Source organism: Periplaneta americana, chromosome 7, assembly GCF_040183065.1.
Source record: "Periplaneta americana isolate PAMFEO1 chromosome 7, P.americana_PAMFEO1_priV1, whole genome shotgun sequence".
Lineage (NCBI taxonomy): Eukaryota > Metazoa > Arthropoda > Insecta > Blattodea > Blattidae > Periplaneta > Periplaneta americana.
The window spans coordinates 88,259,703-88,278,053 of NC_091123.1; the positions used below are offsets into that span (position 1 = coordinate 88,259,703).

General features: G+C 36.7%; 1 protein-coding gene across 4 annotated transcripts in view; it reads right to left on the reverse strand.

Moving 5' to 3' along the window:
- Positions 1–18,351, reverse strand: part of Chi (LIM domain-binding protein 2 Chi) — a 447,709-nt gene that overhangs the window by 65,441 nt on the left and 363,917 nt on the right. For all 4 annotated transcript variants that reach the window (XM_069831011.1, XM_069831010.1, XM_069831009.1 and 1 more), the window contains 3 exons: positions 15,446–15,548; positions 13,283–13,455; positions 8,028–8,237 (listed from right to left, as the gene is read on the reverse strand). In XM_069831011.1, coding sequence (XP_069687112.1) covers positions 8,028–8,237; positions 13,283–13,455; positions 15,446–15,548 — 486 coding nt within the window. The remainder of the gene's footprint in view (positions 1–8,027; positions 8,238–13,282; positions 13,456–15,445; positions 15,549–18,351) is intronic.

The window sequence follows — 18,351 nt, forward strand, 5'->3', positions numbered from 1 at the left end:
AGTTTCGGTATGATATCCATGGTATGATCCAAGCAGCATCCTGTTCCCGGTGGCTGAATTACAATTGAGGTAATACTGTCTATGCACTCATAAAATATGTCTCCCCACATTCCATCGCTCAATTTTTCTTTTATTGTCTTTTCTGTTTGCATAAGCATATGAAACACGCTCGTCGAAGGATGAGACAGGAAGGAGATGTTACGATCAGATCCGTAATCCTTTATTTCTGTAAGTGCGGAATACGGTGATTTGTGTCCATGATGACGGAGGGAGCGGGCACATTGGTTACATTGAATAAATTTAGAACTATTTTTCACCACGTACCCAGCCAGGTGATATACCAAGCATTTCTCTGCGAGAGTAGATGAATTTTCTAATTCTGGAATAGCACTTTCCCAATCTTGAAATTCGGAATCATGTTGAAGGACAATTTTTTCTTTAAGATTTTTTCCGTTGATGTTTTTATTTCTTTATTACGCTGTTCTACATTTCGGGCTAGTAAACGCATTTGGTTCACGAAAGATGTCGATAAAATTTCAAGCTGTTGGCTACACTGTTGCTGAAGATCTGAAAGGCTAGTCTTGCACTCATTTTTTGAAAGTAAGAGGGTTCTATATGTGCTGAAGACAGTTTACGACACATTTTAAGCCCTTTAAATGCTGAAGAATCTTCATTATACAGCAATTTATAAAAGCTGAAGTATATTAATTCGTTCTTATAATAAACGACGTTTTTACAATTAAAAGTGTTTCGTATACATTTTAAGATATGAACGAAGTCAGAAAATGCCCACAATTTCCTTTCATTATCTGCAGGATTGAAAATAAAACACTTAGACTGACCCTTCTTTCCACTTATGCCTAACAATTTCCAAGCTTTATTTGTTTGGCTTCCATCACATGTAAAGCCTACAACTCTTGCTCCTGCTTCCTCCAGTTGCAGAATTACTTGGATGAATATTTTTGCAAGAATATCCCCAGGTGCAGCATTCCTACTGGCATAAATTGCGATGGGTTGCACCCAACTTTGGAAGAAGGGAATAAACATGAACACCAAACCGTGGTTTGCCAATTGATGTTTAGGAGTGTCTGGTGTTAGATCCCCGAAATCAACGAAGCCATCTACTTTAAGTGACGTATTATTAAACTGAATTTCTTCCCTAAGTTTCACTTCATCGAATATTAATACACTGTATTTATTATTTTCGTCTTCATCTTTGTAGCATTGTGCAATAGCATTAATGACGTGTGGATTTACTCCATAGGGACATTTAAGTCCCTTACATAATTTCCTTACGTGTTTTTCAGAAGGGAGTGGTAGCAATTCATGTTGTAAACAATGTCTGTATCCTTTAGGTGATTTTATTTTAAGCAATAAACTTTCTAGAATGACTTCACTACTGTACCTCATTCCATTAGGATTCTTAATATTACATTTTTTTTAACATAGTATCTACTACTATTTTCTGCTTTTTACTGAGACCTGCAGTGTCCTTATAATGCAATTCTGTACTTTAAACTTCGCTTTCTAAAGCGCTGATTCTAGCTTTGGCTGATGACAGACCAGTGGCGTGCGGATCCTATTGCATTAGGGTAGGCTCTTCATGTTTGCATGCTACATAGGTATACAACTTACAATATCTCGAACATATTGATAATTTGATATTTGATATAATTTTAGTGAGTTCTGACATCAAACCAGAGCAGCAGCCAGAAGGAGGGTAAGAAAACAGAAACCTTCGGAAACTAATGATAAAATAAATTAGTAATTAAATAAATCATACCTTATTTACTTGAAGGTGAACTCCATTCTGCGTTCCTTTTTAGAAATCTCCTCAATGACATCGCTGTGGAATGTAGGGGATTTTCGGATTTCTTTCAGCTTTTTCTTCTCAATGGACATCAAGACTAGACTGCTCAATCTTTCTTGCCCTTGAGTTGATCTTTGAAATGATTTAATCCGCTTAAGGGCAGAAAATGACCTCTCAGCAGATGCAGATGTGCTTGGTATGGTCAAAACCAGTAGGGTCAATTTGTACAATTCGACAAATGCTGTGTGGAGTTGTTTTGATTTTAAATGTGTTACCAGTTCATGAGGGTATTTTCCACGAAACTCCTCCATTGAATATAGGACTGTCAATTCATTTTTTAGACGGACTATGTCAAACATTGTACTGTACTTTACGTTCAGCGCATCCAGGGCGGAAGTAGGAAAATTTAATTTATAAGACTGAAATTTCGTTGGATCAAGCAATGAAATAAATTCCAACTGAGGGAGATTTCCAAACCTATCTGTAATATGGTTTGTCACATTGTCTATTATTTAAAAAAATATTCTCCTGTATTTTATGACATCATTTTCCAGGCATTTTCTTTTTCGCTGCACTTCTTCACATTCGACTTCATTACAAACATCACTCCATAATGCATCAAATCTGTCTCTCTCATGTAGAACAATACGTTTTGTTTCATTAACCTTTTCTACACAATACAGAATATCCAAATGCTTCGTTTGAAGAATGTTGTACAGAATGTCAGTGTATGCAAAGATCTTTGATAACACATTTAGAAGAAATTTGGTCTCAAACTCTGAAAGGAAAGACAAATATCCACGCACAAGAGCAACAGTTTCACTTTCCCAGTCTGATGAGTTGCTGAGTATATTTTTAAAAAAGTCCACCAGCAATTCACGGTTCTCCTTTACAACATTGACTATTCTGGAAGAGAAATTCCATCTTGTGGGTGCATTTCTTGGAATTATTCTGTTGGAATATTCAGTAAGAGCATGCGCGCGTTTTGTAGACTTGGAGAAGAAGCTACTTAGTCCATTCAATGTTTGAAAAAAGATCCGGCACTCCTTAATACTCATAGCTGACTGAGATAAGACTAGATTTAGGACATGACTGAAACAATGAACAAATAGAGCTCTAGGATAAATGTCTTGAACTTTGGTTTTAAGTCCATTTATTTCTCCAGCCATCACTGCCGCACCGTCATATGTTTGACTAACTAATTTGTCTCTGATATCATAAGATGCCACTATGTCCATTACATGATTAAATAAGCCATTAGCGGATCTATCTGCACTCACATCAACAAAGGAAATAAACGTTTCATGAACCTGTGCTGTCTGGTCATGGACATACCTCAGAGTGGTGGATAGTTGTGATTTGTTACTTACATCGGATGTTTCATCTAAAATAATTGCAACATGCTGGGCCATGGAAATGTCATTCTTAATAGATTCCATCAACATGCCACTGATAGCAGTTATCAGGTCATTTTGAATTCTGTTCGATGTGCCCTTAAATGTTGTAGACGACTCTAGATGTTCTCGAAGAGTAGTGTCGTAGTTGCTCAACAAATGTAAAAGTTCTATATAGTTGCCTTTGTTAAGTGAATCTTCACTTTCGTCATGCCCTCTGAACGGCAGTTCTTGCATGGCTAAGAAGCACATTGCGTCGATTAGGCGTTTCAATATTTCTCTGTTCTTCTTCACCATTTCATTGTGACGCGCCACATCCGATTTCAATTGTTGATCAAGTTGGGTGTCAATACGAACACTTCCAAAACAAGAAAGCTGAACAACCAAACGCAAATGACACTGCGATCGTTCGTGTTTGACAATGGCATTGCTGAGATTATTTAAATTATTATAACCCTCTTTGTTCCACACACTTTGTTCGTTACAAAATAAAAAGCATGGCCAACAAAATAATTTATTAAGATGACAGCATCCAGTTAGCCAATTAGTTTTCACATATTGGTTCACACTGAAATAACGTAAATATTATCTACTCTTTTCTTTATGTAAAAACTTTAAGTTCGGAAGCGCTGGCACTGGTCTTCCCCCCACAGTTATAGTTTCAACTTTTTCGCTAAATGATCTACAACCAAAAGGCTTTTTAAAAATCTGTTCAATTATACAGTGATCTTTTGCCATATTACAACAATATCGCACTAGTTATACCTCACTTTGTTCAAATAAACTCTATAACACACTCATTTTACCTCCAGAAGTTCAAATAAACACTATAATACAATAATTTCATCATCAAAAGCGCTTTCAATAGCGCCTACCAGCCTAGCGTATTACGGCAATGGACAAGACACGTAAATCAGGGCGCATGCGCCAGCTGTTCTAATGTACTGACTATGAAGGGAAACACTACACTCACTGCAGGGCCGGGTAGGCTGTGGCCCGGGAGCCCAACTCTCCAGTGACGAAAGATGACGTGAGGGCGCGCACACAGCGGACAATAATTCAAATGCGACATACAGTACCAGCCAAAAGGAAATGAAAATAGGATGCCAAGCCAAAGTTTGCTGAAATTAGTTAAGGACTCTGCAGACTTTCTTAAATTAACAGTATAACTTTTAAATACAAATTTAATAAATTTCTTCCTATCTGTCTGGGTAGGCGCAGCAGACCTAGCCTACCCAGAATGCACGCCACTGTGACAGACAGACCTTAGCGAGCGTTAATTTCCGATTTACATATATCAGTTGGCTTTTCAGATATGTTATTGTTTTCTGAGGATCAGAAGCTACAGTTAGTTCTTTATTAGTCGAAAAGAAGAAGAAGAAGAAGAAGAAGAAGAAGAAGAAGAAGAAGAAGAAGAAGATTGAATATCAACATAATTTGGTTTACCTCTTGTTTCCGGAATATCTGTCATGCTTCTCTCAGGAAGATAATTTTCATCCTTTCTCTTTCTTTTATGAGGAGTTGTGGATTCTTCAATTTTCCGTATTGGTCGTTTTCGGGATTTGATAGGCGCTGAGAGGTACTTGGGCAGATTCGGAAAAATATGAGGAACTGCACCTGGTTTTAATTTCCACTTCAGTCTTGGCAATCCAACTTTTTCGTTATTCACAACGAACGCGTCTACTTTAACAATAAAATCGTCTGAGAAATGAGAGTCACAAATAGAACTTGTTCGCGACAATGGCCTGTCTTTTCTTGGGATCGCCCTTGCCCATTTATAAAATTCGTCCTTGTCCTTGGGAGGGGTGAAAAAGTGTTTATTGGCTGCCTTTCCGCCATATCCCGCCCTACAATCCGGAACAAAACACGAAGGCATTGCTTCAAATATAACACGACAAAAACATAATAATCTCGTCCTTTAATAAATAAATCGTGAGAGCTACTCACTGGCCATTCGTGTACGAATAATTGCAGATTAATTTATTGGCACTTAAAGTATTCAACGCACTTAATTACAGTAAAAAAGCAAATGAAATGAACGAACACTCTACTGCTTCTTTTATGGATATTCGCTTCCAACTGAGCAATACCGATCACAGCGCCACTAATTCTCTTGGTCACCGTCGACAATGCTGAACAGATAGGAGTGCGCACACTTCTTCTTTCTATTCGTTATGGTATAAGTATGCCACCATGTTAGAAGCACTTCTACAAGCGGAAATTGTTTTATTGCACTTTTCGGTTCCATTTTGAAGGGGAGAAACAGGTTTGCTGTACGAAAATGCTTCAGTTTACCAGGAGATTTCCGTGGTGTTAGTATTCTGTGTAAGACAAGTATTTTTTTAATGTGTGGTTTAATGATAATATTCAAAGTACGAATGGTTTATATATGCTGATTTAAAGGTTATAGCATTGCTTCTTGGAATGCAATTAGACTACTACACAAAATTTTGTTGCTTTCTGTGCAAATGGGACAGTCGTGCTCGAGATAAGCATTGCTTACTTACAAATGCTTTTAAGGAACCTGCAGGTTCACTGCCGCCCTCATATAAGCTCGCCATCGGTTATTATATAAGCATTATAAAATAAAAATATGGCCAACACGACAATCACTAGAGCTGGGGAAGAAAAATATTGTACGTTAACCCCTTGTACCTCAAAGCAAAGTAATTTTACCCCCTTTACACATTAAGTTAGGGTTAATGAATTTTGTTAAAGGGATGAATCATGAAACTGAAGCATTTAAACATAGGCTATCCAGCAAAAACTTCCTGCTATTAGTGACTCAAAATAAAAGAGGGAGTTTTCAATGAAACAAAAATTAGAGAAATAATGAAGGACAATCACTTCGAATCTTTGTTGGAAGGAAGAGAGTCGCCTGGATTGCATTCAAGGAGGATGTATTACATTTTCTGGGTAAACTTAGAAGTAAGAACTATGAAGAACTAATACAAAATTTACTGTTGGCGTATGAAACTATGTAACATGTCCCTGAAAATTCACTTCCTTCACTCCCACCTTGACCATTTCCCCGAGAATTGTGGCGATTTCAGTAATAAGCATGGTGAGCGTTTTCATCAAGAAATTTCAACTATGGAAGAAAGATACCACGGTCAGTGGAGTACTAGTATGCTAGCAGACTATTGTTGGACTTTAGCTCGTGATGTATCTGTTGCTCAGTAGAAAATGCAGAAAAGGAAACCTGTCATCTTCTGAACATTGAGTATTTAACCTTATTATCATTATACAGGGTGTTTCTGGGCTGGTGTTACAAACTTTCAGGGATGATGGGGGAGGGCACATGTATCAATTTGAGATAAGAAACTCTGGTCCAGAAATGACTGAGTCGAAAGTTACAAGCGGAAATGAAATAATTTTATTCCTCTGTACACCTTATTTATGTGTATTTATCTGTACATCTTACACATACTGTATTCATCTGACGTTGTTTACATTGTCTACTTACAGTATTCCATTCAGTGCGCTGTCTGAGGTGTGGGGACAGGAAACTACACTAAAGCAATGCAGATGGCGTAATGTGTAATGGACATGGTCAGTCCTGATATGCACGTCTGTAGACAGCAGTGTATGTGTACAAGTTGCAGTGTCCAGTCGATCAGTCCTAGTGAAATGGAGGAGTACACAAGAGCAGAATATGCAGGCATGATTTTCGAATACGGATGATCCAATGGTAGCAGTAGACAGGCTCACAGATTGTATCCGGCCAAGTACCCAAGTAGGAGACATCCGACTCATACCATCTTTCCACGACTGTTCCAAAGGTTAAGGGAAGGACAGCACATGATGCGAAATTACAATTCCATTTCCACAGAATTATTTTTGCTTATAACTTTCGACTCAGTCATTTGCGGACCAGGGTTCCTTATGTCAAATTGATACATGTGCCCTTCCCTATCATCCCTGAAAGTTTGTAACACTAGCCCGGAAACACCCTGTATAAAGCAGTATTTTGAATAGATATAAATTCGAAAATTACTCAAAAACCATAACCAACAACTGTTTTATATTGTCATATTCGTATTCAGGAGGTTCAAATTATACAGAAAACATGTATCACATGAATAATTTCGAGGAAAAATTGTTCCGGGGCCGGGTATCGAACCCGGGACCTTTGGTTAAACGTACCAACGCTCTCCCACTGAGCTACCTGGGAACTCTACCCGACACCGATCCAATTTTTCCCTCTATATCCACAGACCTCAAAGTGGGCTGACAACAGTCAAGCAACCAACATTTGAGTGCACACTAACTCTGTGTGACTTTAAATTGTGGTTTTCTGTTACGTACAGTGACGTGTATTATGCAAATTAAGCTTTCAGGAATAACTCCCTGTAAAGTTAATTTGAATAATTTCGAGGGAAAATTGTTCCGGGGCCGGGTATCACATATTCAGCCCAAAAAAAAAAAAAGTTAAAATTTGTTATGCAGTGTTACATGTTATATGCATAAGCAACTGTTCACTGTAATTCTGAAAGTGCAGAAAACAAACTTCTCAAACTGAAGAAGAATTTTGTATTTTGAGAACAATCTTAACATGAAAGTTTCAAATTTATAACAATGTGCAAATAGAAGATTAAAAAGCTCTAGTACAATTTCCACATATATCCAAAAGTGAGTTCGTAACTCATACTATAACGTGAATTGGTTGTCACTGCACAGAAACTTATTGGCATTAGCTCACTTGCAGAAAAGCATGACAAGGGTTAAGTAACTTCAGCTATGTTACTAAACCACAGAGAAAGAGAAAATGTCTGCAATTTCAGTACCACATAGATATATATTAAACACTATATAACACTTACCCTGAGGTAGTTAAGGGTGGAGTTTGTAATTCCTTGCCTGGTGATATTCTTAGACAGTTGGTCCAGCATACCAGGATCTTGTTGTGAATGCATACCAACAACAGAACGAGGAACCAATTCCCTATGTGTTCGTACAGCAAAGTGCCATGACTTTATCCGCATCAGATCATCAAATGTGAACTCAAGGATTAATCGACCTTCTGTACACACCTGTAACATTATGCAAGTAATTTAATACTTTACATAGATACAAATCAGAAGAAAGAAAATATAGAATATAACTTATTTATTATAAAGTATATATGACTGAAGAATTTGTTCTCACTGCTGGGATATAACTAAATGTGAGCAGGTGTCATTATATCTGATGAATTAAATGAGCAATTAACCTCAAGTCAGCTTGTACAGACCCAGAAACAAAATTTGGGCCACCTGAATTTTCCAAGTTTCAGTTATAACCCAAATTTTGTTTCTGGGTCTGTACAGCTGAACTGTCACTTTTCAATGACAGGTTACAGTAGCTACTTCCTACAGAAAAGTTAAAAATGTGAAATTAGAAGAAAATTTCTGCAGTAAAAATGTGATTTAAGAGCTAATACATAAATTCTTTAGAGCTTAGTCTAAAATACCCGCACTTCTACATGTACTCTATGCAGAGTAAACAACTCTTGTATAAAAAAAAGTGTGTATCACAATTGTAATTAAAAAGAACAAACAGTATTAAAATGTCCTTTCCATTTCTTTTTATTCAGCACCTTTTGGAAATGAGGCAGGTACTGCAATTATTGCAAAGATAGCATTTCATTTTTTATGCTGTGATGACTAAAGCAAGAACTACCAGTACATGTATGTATTTATTCACACTGCAATGGGTATATACCCGGTGGCAGTGGTAACTAATTACACTCAATAATGACAATAATAAACTTGTTAATTAAAAATACACTTAATAATAATACCAATAATTAATACTAACAACAACAACAATAATAATAATAATAATAATAATAATAATAATAATAATAGGGAATATCCTAAATTAAATGAAGCATAAAATAACATTTAAAATAAATCTAATTTGTATCTTAAATCTAAGTTCGAACTAAAACCCACGAGTATGATATGTTCATATCTGCACAAGTACCTTTCCACATTACACTCATTTCGCTGTCAACTCACTCACTGCACTGGAACTACGACACATTTCATTGATTCTATCCTGATTTCACTAACACTTCAAAAACATTTCACTGTTCAAATACTTTGCACTGCCACTATAAACTATAAAGCTTCCCTGACAGGAACACGTTTCACTGACACAACATAATTCTTCACTGATACAACACTTCAATAACAAAATATCATTTACATCGTTTACATACTGTGTATAATTATCGTCTATTAGTAAGTCCTTAAGCCTATTTTTAAATACGTTTTTGGTTGTTGGTAAAGCCTTTAGTAAGTCTGCAGGTAAAGCATTCCAGTCCCTGATAGTATGATTGAGAAAAGAAAACTTTCCAGTGTCCGTCCTCTGTCTTCTTTCCCTCAATTTATACGAGTGGTCGTTCCTTGAAGAGTTGTCATACAGTAATAAAGTATTGAAAGCACATTACAATATTAGACTACTGACCAATATTGCATATTAATAGTTTAATGTGTGTGAAGAACCAGGAGTAGGGAAATGAGGCAACATAAGCACAGAAACCATATTTATTTGCTTTTATATGTAATCAAAAATAAAGTACAACTGAGGTTTCTAAAAACCAAGTAGAGAGCACAGTAATAAGTAATTTACACTACATTATGTAATTTGGTAAAATGTGTACTTGTACACTTACATTGTTCAGGGAATGGATATGCTATACTCATCTCACAGTTTTGTTGTCCAGGGAATAATTATCCCATAGTCATCTTTAAAGACATTGAGGAAGTTACAGACTGGGGAAACTCCGAATTGTGGTAGAGGATTTCTGTCCAATACGATCAGAGACAGGGACAACCTATGTGGCTCTTTGGGTTTCAATTAAAATATATCAAAATTTTACTTGGGACCGAAATGAGATAGATATTATGTTAACAGTGTAGAACAGCAGTGAAAGCATGTGAAAAACTTATGGACAAAGCCATGAACAATGAAAAGTATCATTCAGGATTACCGGTTGTTCTGTATGGTTGTGAAACTTGGACTCTCACTTTGAGAGAGGAACAGAGATTAAGGGTGTTTGAGAATAAGGTTCTTAGGAAAATATTTGGGGCTAAGAGGGTTGAAGTTATAGGAGAATGGAGAAAGTTACACAACGCAGAGCTGCACGCATTGTATTCTTCACCTGACATAATTAGGAACATAAAATCCAGACGTTTGAGATGGGCAGGACATGTAGCACGTATGGGCGAATCCAGAAATGCATATAGTGTTAGTTGGGAGGCCGGAGGGAAAAAGACCTTTGGGGAGACTGAGACGTAGATGGGAAGATAATATTAAAATGGATTTGAGGGAGGTGGGATATGATGGTAGAGGCTGGATTAATCTTGCTTAGGATAGGGACCAATGGCGGGCTTATGTGAGGACGGCAATGAACCTCCGGGTTCCTTAAAAGCCAGTAAGTAAGTAAGTATGAAAACTAAAGAAATCCAGGTGAAGGCATAAATTTCGAATGTCAATCATACAAGAATAATATTACAACTGATTCGTGCTTACCATGATCAATACACAAACTTAATGAAGCCTTGTAAGAAACGACATAGTGACAACTAAAATGACAACATTGCAAAATTTAAAGAAGAAACACACAAAATATTTGATATATGCAGTTGCAAATGCAAAAAAATTTAATGCTGTAGGCCTAATTGTGATAAAGACCGCCATGTTCCAAAACAAGAAAGAATGTTTTACTAGAGCAAAAAACAGAAAGAAGGATAATAATTGGACCTGTTGATTTAGTTACCACTCAGAAAGAAATGAAAAAGAAAACAAGAATAAATTCTAATTAAAAAAAAAATAAATGGGCTGAAATGGAATTTTTGTCATATTTTCTGTAAAATACCGGTACTATAATATATTTTGTCCCTTTGGATTTCCTCAAAAATACTGTATACTGCAACCCCAATTTAGAGTCTTCCAAATAAAGTTTAAAAATGTAATTTTACAGCAATTCATTAGCTATGTAATGAAAAATAAAATAATAGAACAAATAAACAAAGCGGTAAAAATATAATTTTAAGAAACCTCAAAAATTAAATATAGAAACTGCATATTTTTCACATTCCTAAGTTAAGTGACAATACAGATTTTTGGAACTATTACATTTAGAAAACACACAAAACACAATTTCATGTATAGATTCACTCCATCCTAATGTACAAGATCCCTTTCTTGATGAATAAAGGCAAAATTTCATGTCCAGGCTACCAGCATTTTAAATTCCGGTAGATGACAACATAATACTAATTATTACTGTGGAAACTTCGAACAGAAAAAGAGTGGAAACATATCGATTCAAAATCTTACTGATTTCTACTCCTCTATGTGTAAAGATGCACACCACTGTACTTGGACAAGGTTAAAAAATTTAAAACAGATATCAATCAAACACAGATCAATTGAAAAGAGCCAATGACTTTCCTGCCAATACTGGACATATCATACTAATCAAACATGCCACATAATCCAAACCAAACCAACCCATAAGAACGTTGGGAGATAACTGGAAATGCATTATTCTGTAATGATCGATTTCTTTGATTCACTAGGAACAAAGAGGAAAGAGGTGTCACATATATGTTCAGTGCACAAGACATGCCAATAGTTGGTGACACTGTTGTGTGATGAAGAGCACATGGTTTTGTAATTTGATAATGATTTTAGAGGTGGAGTATAATACAGGTTGTTTATAAAGACGAAGCATGATAAATGGTTAGAATGGTTTTAGTGCTGTTGTCTTCAGTCTCTTAGAGCATCTAGTGCTAAGTGCCCTCATATTTACACTTGTTCTCTTACAAATAAAAATATGCACATACAGTAAAATGCTATCACTGTAAACTATTTCAAATGCTGTCACCATTGGCTTCACTGTGATTATTACAATGTTCCTCACCAATAATGATTATGAGTCAACTTCTGGAGAAAACGCCTATTTTAATTGCCTTTCTCAGGCCAAGATGTCTTCATTTACAGGAGACAGGAGGTTTTGTTCCTTGTTCTTATAATACCTTTGACTCAATGACTTTGTTTTTTAAGTGACTGGCATCAGAAACCAACTATCTTCAGAAACTTTATGATTTATTTTGAGGCTCAGAAGGGTATTGAAAGCATTTTGAATACTCCAGGGTTCATTACACTTTTTAACAACTGTGAAATCTGAGAGGAAGTCTTTGACTGTAGACATAACCAGGAGGTAAAGCCTAAGATGTAATATCAGAGACAATGTTCATGCGAGTAGGGGGCCTGTTTTTAAGTTTCCTTTGTACAATGTAGTGTAAATGGTCTTCACATGACTGTGTGTTACAACGACAAGAAGCATGAATGTGGATGGGTTCAAGAGACATAACTCCAGCATGAGAAGTGTGTGTGTGTGTGTGTGTGTGTGTGTGTATGTATGGTGTGTATGTATGTATGTATGTATGGTGTGTATGTATGTATGTATGTATGTATGTATGTATGTATGTATGTATGTATGTATGTATGTATATAAACATTCTTAATGGTCACAAGAAATTGAAATTTTAACAACCAATTCTGACTGCATCACCATTTGCTCACTAAAGACATGGACTCAAATTCTGGCAGTCATGTGAAATTTGTGATGGACAAAGAAAATGTTTTAGACAAGTTTTTGCAGGTTACTCCTATTCTTTCTGTTGGCATGCCAGCACGTCTTCTTCAAATACAAATCGTGGTGTAATGAAGATTCATCTTCTATGGTGCATCATAGGCAACACCAAAAACAAGAAAGTGATTTCCAATTCTGCTGCAATGTCCCTAAAGGTAAAGATCAATGATGAAAGTGCGTGCCATTGGAGGGGGAAGGAACTAACCGTTATCTATAAAAGGAAATGTTATATGTAAGCATTCATTAATATCCTCATTAACTGCAAATATTAGGTCAGTGAAGACAAGGCAGCAAGCTAACTAGTAAATTGTGTTTGTAGGCTGGCAGAAATAGAACTTCAGTCAATATTCATATAATTATGTACATGTAAAAATTTACAACAACGAAGACAACTCATCCAGTGTGACAACACTGTATAGGAAATACCTTAGTGAACATTGGTTTGCCATGATGCGTCACCATTGTACACTGATCACAGTCCAGAGTAATACTCGTGTTGTGGAAGGATTCCTTGGGATGTTTCAGGTTGTAGTAGAGTTCTGTTACACCACCTTCAAAAATACTTCGAAAGTAGCGTGGGATGAGCGTCCTGCCTATTGCTGCAACAAATGTAATGACAATAGTCATATAAAATCATAATAAATTAACATTAAAAATATATAGTTCATATTTAATATTAATTTAAGATCTTAAAACTTTTTTTGTAAACTAACAAAAATCGATTTCAGAACAAATGTACCCACTCCTCCATTTAAGTACATTGGGTGTCTATAAAGAAGGTTCCACTTTCAGATATTTATTGTTTGAATACCATGATACCATGTTTTATGACTCATTTGAAGCAAAAGGTTTGCGGAGGTCATGTGGAAGAGGTGACACAAAGACATTGTCCTTTATTATTTCCATAAGAAAAAATCGCTAGAGATAAATTAGGAGCTTGCAGGACCATGTCATGAAGTCAATGCCTCAATTTTCCATTCGTCCTCTCCAACACTGTGGAAGTGCGTGACTGAGATAGGCACAAACTTGATGGTGGTAGTGCTGGTATAGGTGATCATCAGAAACCTTATTCAATTATGACATCAATCAATACTAGAGTGTGTTGACATAGGATATGCCAGAGACTGTAGCCTTCCTGAGAAAAAGAAACAGGAAGAAACAGGTTGTGTAACTTGCAATGTGACAAGCACATAAAACATTCAACTTCAGTGACTCATACTGCTGTTCAATCATGGTGTGTGAATTTTTTCAGTCCCCCAAATTTGGCAATTGTGACAATTCACCTTTCCACTAATGTGGAATAATGTCTCATCACTGAATGTGAAACACTCCTTAAACCTGTCCACCTCCCCATACTCTTGCAAATAAAGACAAAGCAGAAGCAAGTGTCTTTGTCGTGGTCTGTGAGTTTCTCATGCAGTTGCAATTTGTATAGATTTACATAAAACTGTTTTCGTAGCACTTTCACCACTGTCTGGTGTGACATTTTTAACTCACAGTAAGTTTTCCACAAGGATTTTTGAGGGCTGCATTGAAACATCTACTGTACATGCTCAACACATTCATCAGAAACTCCTGGACATAGTTTTCTTTTAGAGGCACAAATGACCAGATGTGACAAATTTGTTACGTTATTTCTTAATCACCTTAATGATGAGTAACTCCTTTCCATCAGTCCGCAAGAGAGTTGTACGCAAAAATTTTTTTCAGCACCAAAAAAAGTCCATTGTTGTGTACAGTGCTGTTTGCAGTCAACAGTGTAACTAGTTGAAACAAAACTGGTTGGTCTGTTCTTACATTTGACACCTCATGCATCCTGGTGTATCTACCAGGCAATGTGCTATAAGTTACAGAAAGTGGGACTTTCCTTATAGACATTTTTTGTCATTCCCATAAAGGCCCACAGGGTAGAGGGAGGTTAAGCCTCCCATTTGTACAGACAATTAGTGGCAGTAGGGATATCAATCCTACCTTTACCCACAAGGGAAACTCTTATACTCATTCCTGTTAGAGGCTGAGTAAACCCCACGGCCACTGTGCAGCCAGGAGGATTACATCAATGGAGAAAATCCATGACTCCATCGGGAATTGAAACCATAACCTCCCAGCTTGCAGCATTACACCTTAACACTGTACAGCCCTCTTTATAGGCATGGTGCACAGAATATAACTATTTTGCTATTACTATTACAACAGAAGTTCCCTCTATCATGATATTCATTTCTCGTGAAACAGTTACAATATATCCAAAAGCATAGTTTAAATAAGGACGATACATATATTTTATTTTAGTAGATTATTTTACGACGCTTTATCAACATCTTAGGTTATTTAGCGTCTGAATGACATGAAAGTGATAATTCCGGTGAAATGAGTCCGGGGTCTGGCACCAATAGTTACCCAGCATTTTTTCTCATATTGGGTTGAGGAAAAACCCCGGAAAAAACCTCAACCAAGTAACTTGCCCCACCTGAGAATCAAACCTGAGCCACCTGGTTTTGCGGACAGACGCGTTAGCCGTTACTTCACAGGTGTGGACAGGACGATATATGTTCTAGTACAAGTTGGGTCTGGTATAGTTGTACTTACTATATCTTTTGGGCCCATCTTCTAAGCAGAATGTAAGAGTAAGCGTTGCATCATCTTCAAAGAACTCTGTTGCAAAGGCATCCCACCAAAGATTGTCACTCTCCTGCAACATATCAATTGTAAGGAATTTATTTTATTTGGAAGTAGTTGTATTGCATGGAAATGGCTCATATTCTTTCATTATATCAGGGGTAGTCAAATGAAAATGGGTCACCATGCACATACCACACGGTGGGTAAGTTGGTATCACTGGAATTTAATTGCTGAACTGACATCTAGTGGCGACTCACGAAAGCACAGTTACAACCTTTGCTTACACATTAGTCATCCATTTATTGTGCTGAAAGAGAGGTTAGAGATACGTGTGTTCGTCCAACATCACTAATGGAGGTAGGTAAAGAAGAACAGTGAGGTGTAATGCGATTTTTGACTACTGAAGAGTAGGAGGACGAGAAATTCATTGTAGCATGTTTGCTGTTTACGGTAAAGACAGTATGTCATGTTCACGTGTACTAGAATGGCACAAGAGATTCTGAGAGGGACACGTGTCACTGCAAGACAATGCTCGCTCAGGACGGGCTCATCGCACCATCACTCCTGCTGTTATTGCTGAGGTTCATAGTCTTATACAGTACAGGGAAATCGATGGATCAGTGTGGAAGAACTTCATCGTTTGGTGGGAATAAGTCACAGTTCCATCCATACACGTCATTGCGACGAAGTATGTGCATTACCAAAAAATCTATGTGCAATGGGTTCCGCATCAGTTGACGGAGGAACAAAAAGCAAACAGAATGGCTGCTTCACTGGGTCACTTGCAACAATACCACGAGGAAGAGTATGCATTTCTGTCCCGTATTGTCACTGGGAACGAATCGTGGTGTCACCATTTTGAACTGGAGAGCAAACAGCAGAGCCAACAATGGAAACACATAGATTCTCCTCCACCGAGAAAGTCCAAAGCAATACACACAAGTTCCGGTAAAGTCAAGTTGACATTCTTCTTCGATTTTAGGGGTTCTCTGCTTGTTGAATTTCTCGAGCATGGGGCCACAATCAATGCACAGCATTATAAAGAAACTTTACAGAAACTGAGATGTGCCATTAAGTCAAAACATCCTGGAATGCTATTGAATGGTGTTATCCTTTTTCATGATAATGCCTGCCCCATACTGCCAACTCCATGAGGAATACGATTCAGAGATTTGGTTGGGAAACACTTCAACACCCCTCCCCCCTACAGCCCAGATCTCCCCATGCAATTTACATTTTTGGAGAGTTGAAGAAAGACATTTGTGGACTTCGTTTTGCATCGGACGAAGACGTGTGTGACTGGGTAAAGAACTGGATCGGCAGACAGGCCACAAGATTTTAAAGAATGGGATTGATTGTTCTGCCTCACAGTGAGATAAATGTATAAACAGTTTTGGATATTACTTTTGAGGTAATAAATATTCTATTATACTTTTTGACATCTGACCCATTTTCATTTGACTGCCCCACATTTATTTATGCACAACTTAAGAGAACAGCGAAGTTATGTCACTGAACTGTGATCACGAGACATTAGGCTTTAATATTATGATTGTGTATAGAAATAAATGTTTTGAGTTTTACACCATGTGGCTGGACTGTGTAAAATCCAAAATCGTTATTCTGAATATATATATATATATATATATATATATATATATATATATATTACTAGCCTCCTTTTAGTATTCACAGCAGCAGATCATGTTGAGTATGGTACTTCCTGGAAGAGTACACCGCAGTGAAATGCCAATTATTTAAACTAATAAAGGTAGAAGTCTGAAATTTTGTAGTTATTATACAGTTCATGCATTACATCCAGACACTCCCCCACTCTTCCTACAGAGCTGAGTCTACTTACGAATTATAGGGGAATGGGTTAACCTTTGCCTGGAACTCTGTAGACACACGCCCGACCTTCCCTTCTACTCCTACCCCCTACACAGAAACGTTGTTCCCCTACTGTGCATCGCGAGTGTCTTGACAAAATGCATGAGCTGTACTCTTTATAGTGTGTATTCCAAATTTCATGACTCCCCAAAACAAAGCTTACTATCCAGTGCTATCAAATATTTTACTTCCCCCTTCCCCCCCAAAAAAGAAAAATATATTTTTATATTGTCAAGTCTAAAACAGCCAAACAATTAGCAACTCCTGAAGAAAAAAAGAGACTTAAAGAAAATCTCCATAGTAAATTTTGTTATATTTATTAAATAAGTTTCACAAAAAATAATCATTCAAGTGCTAGTACAGATTTTTGTAGGAAAAATAGCATTATTTTTAGCAATCCAAAATTTGCAAAAAATAAAGGTGGACAAAAACAATGAGTATGAAATTTTAAATTAATATAAACACATGCATATGCCTTTTTCAAAGTAGTAGCAATTGGAAGGGCATAAGTGCATGAAAACTGCCCAGAGCCTATTTTTTAATGCTAAACACTAAAAAATGTGATTTTTGACCAAAAATGACCATTTTCACCAAGGTGTACTTTTAAACATATTAATTTTCAGAGTGATCAACATTTCAAAGAGAGAATTTTCAGTGAATATGAAACAAAGAAAATGTTGGAGTTTATTCAAAAGAAACTGCACAAACGAATACCCATAACAGACTGTAGTCAATCCTGAAATATTCTGGACGAGATGAAACTGAAAATCCATCCTCCTGATGCAATGCATCAAGGTAGGCGGATGACAAGAGCAATTTATATAATAATTCTGCTAAGATTTGAACTTAAACTATGTATCAAAGATCAGAAGGCATTAAAAGTTATTCATTGTAAAAGTTCATCTTAAACCATGGCTTAAGTGTCAATCAGCACAAAAGTGTCTAATCAAGTTTTGTGGTTCTTAAAGTCGTTAAAAGAATAC